The sequence below is a fragment of the Brienomyrus brachyistius genome, unplaced genomic scaffold, assembly GCF_023856365.1.
Source record: "Brienomyrus brachyistius isolate T26 unplaced genomic scaffold, BBRACH_0.4 scaffold38, whole genome shotgun sequence".
NCBI classification, from domain to species: Eukaryota; Metazoa; Chordata; class Actinopteri; order Osteoglossiformes; family Mormyridae; genus Brienomyrus; species Brienomyrus brachyistius.
This window is the reverse complement of record NW_026042313.1, coordinates 2,825,053-2,836,330: the sequence shown is the minus strand read 5'-3', so window position 1 is coordinate 2,836,330 and position 11,278 is coordinate 2,825,053. Positions and strand designations below refer to the sequence as shown.

The window sequence follows — 11,278 nt, the reverse complement described above, 5'->3', positions numbered from 1 at the left end:
CTGCATTACTTAAATAAACAAGTAACATTTCTCTATCCATTCATTCCCTGGGCTGCGTTAGCTCAGATGAAGGCGGTACAGCATACTTTTAAAAAGTAATTCTTACAAGGTTCATGAACGCGACCATGACAGGAAACCCCCACAAACACAGGGATGAATACCGGGATCAGAACCCCCGCCCTAAAGGCATGAAGGTGCAGTGCTCCCAGCCACGCGACCATTGCACAAATTCAAGTCAGCTTATTCACATGAAACCCTAAACATATGTAGAAGTTATGCATGAACTGCACCTTTAAACATAATGTCATCTTTTCATGAGGTGCTATTTTGATATATGTTCAGTATAGGACGTGGAAACTATTTTTATCGTCCGCAGTGGGTTTTCAGCCTCGTGAAACACCTTCCGCTTCCATATCGACGTCAGGGACAACACCCCCAACCGGCCCCCTGACGTCAGCGCGTGCCGGGGTTCACGAGGCTTCCTGACTAGAATAAACCGGGTTGGCAGCTGACGCATCGGCTGCTTCCTAGTGGCCGGTTAGGTGGCGTTGTGTGAAACGAGTTATTACCCAGTTTCCTTGCTTATTTATAAGATTATATGCTATGATGAGAGCTTGAAAATGATCCAGAAAGACACGTTTGTGCATCTTTTCGCCGGAGGGTAAGTTCTTAGTTTAAAAGTAGCCGAATGTGAGCATGATATCTCTTCGCTGCTTCTGCTTCTTGAGCCGGCCTGCTTGTTAATGCTCCTTTAATGTTAATGACATTCAAATTAAATGGTTGATTTAAGATGTGTTTTTCAAAGGCTTTATATTTTTGGATACTATATTTTTATGGATTCTTTTGATTAATGCGAGCTAGCCAGCTAGCTACAATATTATAAGGTTATGAGCCTTTCACAAGGACACGCTATGGCTGCATGTGACTTTGGAAACGAGTCCCGGTGTGTTTCATATAAGTAGCCAATTAACTGATCGCCATTGCTGTACGTTTCTAGACGCACTTCTTTGTGGTTTTGATCGCTGTAGAAATGACGGATACGCTGGGAATACAATTTTTAAAAACTCCACGTTCTTTATAGTTAGCCTGCCGGTGCTACCAAAGTAGCCACCACAGAACCGGCGACAAGAAAATCAAAACGTGGTCAAAGAATATCTCTGTTCGATTGTCAGGGGCTGGTTGTCAAATAGGACCCTTTGATATGAGTTTACTTTTCAAAAAGGGTGGGGATTAACTAGGTATATTTCGTTCAACGCACTATAGTGTGCACGGTATGTAGTATGTGGGGATATTGCAGCTGTTAAATATTTTTCGCTATGTGTTTATTAATAGTCGTGAAAATGTGTGATTAAATATTGTTTGTGGGCGTGATGAGGGGGGGAAAAATTGGCTTTTAAAGAGCCATTTTCTTAGACCTGCATAATTCATAGTTTAAATTATATAGGTATGGATTCTAATAATAGAGGGGGGTATTTTCTAATGTTGTTTGCATTTTCTACATCTGATTGATTTCTAACTACTTTTTTCTCTCAAGTCTGTTAGAACACCTTACCCAGTATGGTTCTACATATTATGTACTTGTGTTCTTATTCTCGACATGAGATACTCAATTATAAAATATTGTTTGACATTTGTAATATATTACTAAATAAAATGTATATTTGTTCAGATTATACATCTTCCATCCACTTATCAGAACATTCAAGTATGCTAACCCCATAACCTTGTTGGTAAATCCTGTAGTTGTTTTGTTCGCTTCTGGTATGTAATGAATTCTTGGTGAACTTTCAGGTTCATACTTTCTGTTTTGTGAGAAAATAAACTGCCCTCGACAAGCAAAATTAATGTGTGCATTTGAACACTGAGGATATGTTGGTTCACAGTTTAAGAAACTATGAAAAACCTGATGTAGATGGTTTTGTTTGACTGACTGGTGAGATTTTTAAAAAAATATATTATTATTAAGGGCTGATATGACTGCTCCCAGTGGTGGGATATTTATGGCTAGGTGCTCTATTAACTGGAGTGAACTTGTTCAGGTTTGTGTGTGTGTGTGTGTGTGTGGCAGGGGTTACGTAACAGCATGTCTGTACTGACCCGATCATGTTAATACGCAAGGGTGCTAGGAGAGACGTGAGGGGTGGGGTGGGGTGGGGGCAGCTTGGCACAATTCATTGGAACTGCTTGCTCAGTGTGGCTGCAAAACAAGCAAGACTGACATGTTCATCCTGAAAACAGGATGCTTACAAGATGCTGCACCAGAATCTGACCTGAACTGTTTCAGTAAAATGTCCAGCTAAATAGAGGAATTATTGTTACAGATAGGCCAGTTGCACAATTATATTATTAATAATACAGTAATGTGCAGTTTTATTATCATTGGAGAATTCAGCCCCAGATCATTTTTAATCTGTCATTTATATTATTTGATATCTCAAACGTTAATATCTAAGCATACTTCAAATTCAGCCATAAATTTTCCCTCTCTTCAGTCTTGTGAAGCAGATGTGTCCTCTTATTTGGATGTCCTTACCTCCTGAAGGTGCGGTGGAACAGTTGGTGCCATCGTGACCTGTCCCCTGGAGGTGCTGAAGACCCGGTTGCAGTCATCTGGGATCAGTCTCCGGCCTGTGTTTCAGGTTCAGCTAGGCACTCTGAGTGGAGCGGGTGTCCTTCGACCTGGTCCTGTTGCACCAAGTCTTCTCCAGGTGTTGCGGTAAGCCATTCTGAGTTTTGTTTCACAATTTCTTGAAACATTACTTACAGGGTGATCTTTAAAATTAAATTTATTTTGTAGTGAATTGGCCATACAAATCAGTTGCATCCAGGGGTAGACTTAAGGGACACTGTAATGGCTGGGTCAAGGAGCTTCTGCAACCATTAATTTGTGTAAGAAGGGATTAGAACTTTCTGTTCAAAGTCACTGTGGTAAGTGGTCAAGTCTGGGCAGATGGCTGTGGCATACAAATTACAAATGTGAATGACAGCGTAATATGTCTGCCCCTGTAGCACCAAAGGGGTTGTGATCGCAGAGCAGGATAACGTTGAGGGATTAAGAGTCTCCTGGCCACCACTTTTTAAAACTAAGGAGAACAACAGTGGGGTTGTCTGTATCTGCTGAGCCTGGCCCCACATCATTAACCTGATGTCAGTCAAACCTCAGCTTTAGTTTCTTAAGGTTTATGGTCATTTGCTTTCCTGTAGGCATCTTAATGAAGCTTCCTCAGACGTGGTTTTTATTTGATAGTGTTTGATGTTTTTCATGTAACATAATATTCTAAAATTTCTTTCAAAATAAAGCATAGTAATGGATTAGTCTTAGGTAAGCTTTCTGAACATTCAGAAATGAAAATGTTAGTTTAAGGATATCACCAAATCTAGAGAAGGGCTTTGATTCACAGATTTGTGGACTTCAGTTTGATGTGCTGTCTTCATACTCACTAAGAGAGCTGCAGTATTGATTAGGGGATGGATTTGCTTCTTTTCTTGAGGTTTTTTTCTTTTCCCCTCCCCAGATCTATTCTGGAGAAAGAAGGACCCAGGTCTTTATTCAGAGGACTTGGGCCGAATTTGGTTGGTGTAGCCCCCTCAAGGTAACTTAATTTTTGTCGCTGCATTTAAAAAAAAATAAAAAATAAAAAAAAATTATATATATATATATAACACACACAAACTGTATTGAAAATATCACTAAAACCTTGTCACAAGATATAATTCATTGCTATCCAATGGAATGTGACTAGACAAGATGGTGATACACAGCAAAGTGGCATTCATTGTATAACACCATAATTAGAAGGTTTTCATACGGTGGGTAAATAAAGCCACATAGTCAGGGATTGACACATCTGGTATGGCAGTATACGTTCACCTTTTAAAAACAATACGTGCGGCAATTAATTTTTGTGACAGCGCAAATACATTCATATTTTATTTGCATTTGCGCTGATAAATTCTTGTGCATTTTAACTTTTATATGCTAATTCGTACTTCATTTGCGGTATAGAGGTTAAAATGCACAGGAGTTTCATGTCATGCACATAAAATATGTACGTATTTTCGCTGTTGCATTAAACGACTGCCGCACATATCGCTTTTAAAGGTGAATGCGAACTTGGGTAGCAATTATGTCAGTCCATGCACATAGTCCTACAGCACTTAAAAAAAATATAATATTTGCCTGTAAGGGATGGGACAGGACGGTAACTTGCCTGTTGTGTCTGGGGGTGCTGTTTTTTGGTGTGCTGTCCCGCTGCAGAGCTCTTGTTCAGAAGTGGGCCTCTCTCTGGCTCTGATCTCACCCTGCTTACTGAAGCCTTTCAGCAGGCTGGCACAGGCTGTTCCAGAGACATATCTGAACAGTGGACCTATCTGGAACAGACTAGTTGGGGGATGGGGGCACAGTTGTAGGCTTTAATTCTGCATAGAGGGGCGAAGGGTAGCGTGGGTGTAATTCTGAATGAATTCCCAAAATGGTGACAGTAATTGTCTCATTCTTTTTACAGAGCCATTTATTTTGCTGCCTACTCCAACTCAAGAGAGAAGTTCAACAGCATCTTTGTGCCCAACAGCTGGGTGGTGCACATGTCATCCGCTGGTGTTGCAGGTGAGGAATGGCAGGTGACCCATCCCCCACCAGAAAAGCTGTATCTAAGCATTTGTCTTCAGATCCTGCCCTTTGCTGGCCTATGTATCCTATTTTTGCAGTTAGTGGAATTGTTGCTAATTATGTATAAGGAGGGGCCCATTTAATGCTGAGCTGGATGGTGTTTTGCTGAGTTTAGCTTTTCTCCAGGAAGCAGCTTTTGACATGCCTTGCTTGTAGGATAAATGTTTTAGCTGGACGTTTTTGTATCTGCATATGTTTAGTCTAATGGTTTTAACCCCTTCCCTTCAGCCTTTGTTACCAATTCCCTGATGAACCCTGTTTGGATGGTCAAAACCCGAATGCAGTTGGAAATGAAGTATGTAAACATTTTCTCTCTTCGATGTTTATATTCCTCTGCAACCTAAAAGTCCAGTGTTTTAGACTGCATAAATTGACACATATCATAAATAACCTAGGGCTGGGCGATATGGACAAAAAAAATCATAACTTGATATATTTTGGTTGAATGGTGATGGACAATAGCTCTGTTTTTATGAAGTGGGGGGGAAAAGTTCATTTCTAACTCAAAGCACAAAAAGTCACAAAAACTAACAAAATAAAGGTTAAAGTCCACGTCAAATGAATTTATAATTAACTAACAGGGCTATAGTATCAAAGTGCTTTCGATAACAGTGCAATTAGGCTACAAGTTAAGAACACAATGCAAATGTAAACTAAATATTTAAATATAAAACAAAAACTGGCAGGTCTAAGTGTTCTGTACATATATTTGAAATTGCATGAACGTGTAGCCTACAGCACAGATATAAAAATGCTATAAAATATGCAAATAATGACCTGTCACTTGCATGCTCTCCATTGTTTTAACAAACAAGTTAATCACCTGTGTCCTATAATGGGTGCATACAGCTTTTCTTAAAGTATTGTACACAACTATGCAAACAGAAGCTTGTAAATGCAACCTATCTCGCAAAGTAGCTCTTGCTGAGGTGGTATTACCTATGCATTTTATCCTGGGTTTCACTACCATTTATTTATTTTAAGCTAAAATTGATTTAGCATGATAACTTGCAATACTTGCACTGCATTTTAAAAAGAATGTCATGCTTTGTGAGCAGGCTACTTAAATACAATCACTAATTACAGTTTTTCCTTTCATACACTGGTTCAGTGACACAGACCACAATAAATCCAACCTGTTGTTAATAGCCAGCTATAATGTATATAATTTATTAATTTTTTTAGACACACAACTATCACACTGTACAATGTTGGGACGCTAACCCAGTCAGGGCATGTGTCAAAGTAAGTGGGGTAGGGTTGCTAGAGTATTGGAATCTTCAGCAGACTGTGAAGGAGAACGAAAAAAAAGTTATCCACAAAATGGAAACGGAACTTAAAAACTTAAATTAACTCGAAACAAACAATACCACCTTAATCCATATTGTGCTCATTTATATCCCTGTATGTTTTCAAATCAGATATATTTCCCAGCCCTAGTGTAACCCTACCTGTGACCAGAGGCACAACCCAGACTATAAGTGACCTTGGGCTTCTCCCTGCCAGAGTGATCATAAACATGTGACTGGAGTTATAAATGGGCTGACCTGACGCACGCACGCAGGCAGTTTGCCTAGGGGCCTAAATATAATACCCCAGGCCAGACGTTTCTCGGGTTAGTGCTGGAGAAGAATTTGTAGATAGGCCGCAGGCAGAACGTACCTTGCCAACGGTGTTGCATGGTAGACTCATGGTATTTCCGCCAGTATGAATGTATTTTTGTAAAACTTGTAGGACTCTCTTAGGACTGTAAGAGCTGTGGTAGAGTCCTTCTGCCACCCTTATCTCACTGTCCCCCGGCCCGTCTTCCAGGGCTCGAGGAGAGAAGAAGATGAATGCCCTGCAGTGTGCACGTTATGTGTACAAGACCGAGGGCATCCGTGGCTTCTACCGCGGACTGACTGCATCTTATGCAGGCATCTCGGAGACTATGATCTGCTTCCTCATCTACGAGACTCTGAAGAAGCATATAGTGAATAGGCGCTTCACAGCCCCAAACAGCAGCACTGACAGGCCTAGTTCTGACTTTCTGGCACTCATGGGGGCAGCTGCTTTCGCCAAGGGGTGTGCCTCTTGTATAGCATATCCACATGGTGAGTACGTGCGCACATTATGCACATAAGAGGATAAGCTGAAGGACAGAGCTTACCCTTTAGAATTGTATGACACTCTGCTTCTCGCCCAACAGAGGTCATCCGAACAAGACTCCGGGAAGAAGGTAGCAAATACAAGTACTTCTTCCAGACTGCTCGGCTGGTGGCCAGGGAAGAGGGATACACGGCATTCTATCGTGGGCTTGTCCCACAGCTTATCAGACAGATCCCCAACACGGCTATTGTTCTTTCCACCTATGAGGTAATCATTTACCTGCTAGGCCAGCCTCCCCAATAAGGGGGCCCTGATCCAGCTGCCACAGAGATCTGTACACTGGATGGGCAGGGCAGGACGATCCTTGTGCTTCTGAGAGATATAAACTCCTGTGCTGGAAGAGAGGCTCCTGAGTTCCATGTTGAAGAAAGATGGACAGTTGCAGTGACGAGGTGTGGACATGAGCAGACCTGTGTCCTGTTGCATTTTCTGTCTAAATCTGGAGGGGAAAATATGGTACTTTAAAAAAATACGCATATGAATAGCAATAATAAAAAAAAAAAAACGGACCTGATAAGTTGTACTGTGAAGTTATAAATTATTTATTATCATTTTATAAATAAATTTTTAAACATCCAAAGAAGATTGTGTGAGCAGCAGTTTGATTCTTCAGAACATGTGATTGAATGCTTCTCATGAACGTGAAGATGGAGTCTGCTACGAACTTCTGGTCCACAGTTCAAAGTGTACATTTTTGTTTCTTATAAGCCTGTGGAGAACAGCTAAAATTTGTCATCTGTGCATTCAGTCCCCCCCCTATAGTTTGTTTTAATTTCATGTATGTAATGGAAAATTCCTTTTACATATTGAGGACCGAAATGTGTATATTTAGTCAGGTATAATGCAGTGCATTAATAAACATTCTTGTGATTCATTTGCATAATTTCTTATTCTAAGATTTAAAATGACTTGCAAGAATTAAATTATTTAAACAAAAAATTGTGATAGCCTTTGTGTTTGTACCCTATTTATAAATTGCACTTAGAAGGATTCTCTGCTTGACTATAGCATGGTTAAGTACTGATGCGGGGTGGCATGGTGGTGCAGTGGTTAGCACTGTTGCCTCACACCTCTGGGACCCAGGTTTGAGTCTCCGCCTGGGTCACACGTGTGTGGAGTTTGCATGTTCTCCCCATGTCCTCGTGGGGTTTCCTCCGGGTACTCCGGTTTCTCCCCACAGTCCAAAAACATGCTGAGGCTAATTGGAGTTGCTAAATTGCCCATAGGAGTGCATGTGTGAGTGAATGGTGTGCGAGTGTGCCCTGCGATGGGCTGGCCCCCCATCCTGGGTTGTTCCCTGCCTCGTGCCCATTGCTTCCGGGATAGGCTCCGGACCCCCCGCGACCCAGTAGGATAAGCGGTTTGGAAAATGGATGGATGGAAGTACTGATGCACTACTACTACAGCAGTATTAGATCTACCGTGGAATTCTCACATTTTAATGCTGATATTGGACTAGAAAAATGTTATGGAAGAAAATCGAAGGTAAGCACCTTTAGCCATGTGTACAGTGGCTCTGGGGGGGGATGAGATTTATGGGGTGCCATGTGGTTCACCATGTTAGAAGTATGTGATTGGAAGACTGGCCCAGATTTCATCGTCAAGTAAGTAAGGTTAACTCTGTAACTGGGTCCCGGACTTCCTGCCTGACAGACCTGTCTGATTCTGTAGGAAACCTCCAGGGTCCTCAGACTGAGCACAGGTGTCCCCCAGGGCTGTCATTGTTCTTTAGTGGCTCATCAGCAGCAACAATAACTTTGCATTCAGAGTGTAAGTCAAACATGTGGACTGGTGTCAAGGCCAACCTGTCTCTAAACGTTGAGAATACGAAAGAGATGGTTGTTGACTTCAGGAAAAACCTGGTTGCTCACTCTCTGTTGAACATAATTGGCTGCAGGACCTCCCAGACTCATACTTAATTGGCTTTGAATAAGGCAGAGCGTCCCAGACTCATATCTGATTGGCTTTAATAAGGCAGGGGCTCCTAGACTTACATGTGATTGGCTTTAACCATAGAGTTTTGCATACTTCTTCCAAAAACAAATTAGTAACACTGATCGATTTTCCTCAATAAAGGAAGAAATATGGTTTTGTATGATTTGTTTAATTTGGCTGTCTATCTAATGTTAGGCTAATGTTCATAAATATCTGTTTATGTTTCAGGTGGTATGCAGAAACAGAAAAGTCTAATGGGTGTATTGTAGGTGCAGCTTATAACAATGGAGCTTAGTATTTCAATATGAATTACACATAAGTTAACACACATGGTATATACAGTCAGCAGTGTACATACACTCATCAGGGGCATGAATGTCATTAATTTTGGGCTTTTAATGATTTTTTTGCACTGATCATTTTCCAGGGTGTAATGATTATATAATATACAACTTCAATGATCTTCGAAAGCAAGAACTGGGTGCACAAGTTTGAATACATTTTGGATTTTCTGCAATTCACACAGGGTCAAAATTAAACATACAGGCTCAAATTTATACATACATCCCCTCTAATATTTGTTTAAATGTCCCTTAGCCAGTTGTACCTTCACCAGATGCTTCTTGTAGCCATCAACAAGTTTCTGGCATAATTGTAGCTGGATATTTGACCACTCTTCTTGGCAGAATTGGCACAGACCCGGCTTTAGCATAGTCCACAAATTTTCAATAGGGTTGAGGTCGGGGTTTTGGGAAGGCCATGCCAGAAGCTTAATGTTAGCCTACTTTATCCATTTCCAAAACCAGTTTTGATGTGTGTTTGGGATCATTGCCCTGTTGGAACACCCAATTGGGTCCAAGTGTCAACCATCAAGCTGTTGATTTGAGGTGAAGTTGGAGGTAGTCCCCCATTTTCATTATTCCATTCCCTTTGTGTAATGCACCAGTACCACTGGCAGTGAAACAGCTTCAGAGCATGATGCAACCACCACCATGCTTGACAGTTGGTACAGTGTTCTTCAGTTTGAAAGTCTCACCTTCACTCCTCCAAACATACCTCCTGTCCTTGTGGCCAAATAGCTCATTCTTTGTCTCGTCTAACCATAAAACTCTTCTCCATAAGTCATTTGGCTTATCCATGTGGGCAGCTGTAAATTTCAATCGAACGTGAAAGTGTTGATTTTGGAGCAGGGGCTTCTTTCTTGGTCAGCACCCTCTCAGTCCATGATGATATAAAACTTGTGTTCCAGTAGTTTCCAGTTCATGGCAGGCTTCAGCCTTTGGTGCTTTCTGGGTTGTTCCTGAACATTCTAACCAATTTCCTTTTATCTGAGGGAGACAGTTTGGGTTTTCTTCCAGACCTTGGCAAAGTGATGACACATCCGAATAACTTACATAAAATTGTTGGAACTGATAATCTTAGAATCTGCAGTTGTTTAGAAATGGCTCCAAAAGACTTTCCCAACTTGTATAAATCTACAAATTTCCTTCTTAGATCTTCACTGAGTTCCTTGGACTTTCCCATCGTTCTGAGTATTGGTCAATCCAATGAGTGCCGTCAAACAAATCCTTTTTATGCTGGCAAAGAAAAACTACCAGCTGCAGTCAATCATGATCACCAAAGAGAAGTTAATAGGCCTTGGCCTTGTCAAGATAAGACATTCTACAACCTTCAGCACCACTTCTTAAAAGATTTAGGTGAATGTATGTATATATTTGAGCCTGTATGTAAAATTGTGTGGATTGTAGAAAATTAGAAGTAAATTCAAAGTTCTGCACCCAATTCTTGTTTTTTAAAATCAATTAAGATATATGTTGTATAATCATTCCACAGTATTGTATCTTATGAGCAGTACAAAGATGCAAGTTGACTGCATACTTATCCTTTAAGGTGATTATTGCCAAGACATTATAAGGATCCTCATTCAGTCAGTTGAATGAAAAAGAAATAATTAAATAAAATAATAAATAAATAATTAAAAGCCCAAAATGAATAACATTCATGCTGCTGATGAGTGTATGTAAACTTCTGACCACAACTGTACATGGGGTTAGCAGGGCTGCAGCACAGGGGCCTCCACAAAAAGGGGCCTCAAAAAGTCCCCCTCCAAGTCATCAACTTCATCGATGACCACCCTCCCTCCCTCTGCAAACATGAACAGCTTGCACTAGAAGGCCCAACTGTATTTCCACAGGAGGCTCAAGTCTTTTGTGATATCTGGCATGCTGCTATTCAGTTTCTATGACTGAGTGGTGGCAGCAGCCATTCTGTATGCTATTCTCTCTTCTCTAACCAGGAGAAACCCAGAGACAGAATAAGATCTTCAGATAAAGGTTTGACCCCCTGAATGAGCTCATAGATGGAGAATGCTGATCAAGCTCACGGTCATCATAAGTGGCCCTTCCCATTTGCTCCATGATACTGTTTGGGCACAGAGTAATACCCTTAGGTAGCCCTGCTCTAGCCCTGAACTTCTTGGTAATAATTTGCAGGCAGCCATCTATCAGTAGCTTTAGAAGGAAAAAT

General features: G+C 41.0%; 1 protein-coding gene across 1 annotated transcript; it reads left to right on the top strand.

Annotated features, from left to right (window-relative positions):
• The first annotated feature begins 473 nt into the window (after nucleotides 1-473).
• On the top strand, nucleotides 474-7,400 carry slc25a33 (solute carrier family 25 member 33). Its single transcript, XM_048998535.1, has 7 exons — nucleotides 474-661; nucleotides 2,543-2,716; nucleotides 3,516-3,593; nucleotides 4,506-4,606; nucleotides 4,898-4,964; nucleotides 6,482-6,762; nucleotides 6,858-7,400. Exons 1-7 carry the CDS (start codon nucleotides 621-623, stop codon nucleotides 7,058-7,060), a joined length of 945 nt encoding a protein of 314 aa, XP_048854492.1. The 5' UTR covers nucleotides 474-620; the 3' UTR covers nucleotides 7,061-7,400.
• Nucleotides 7,401-11,278: the final 3,878 nt, after the last annotated feature.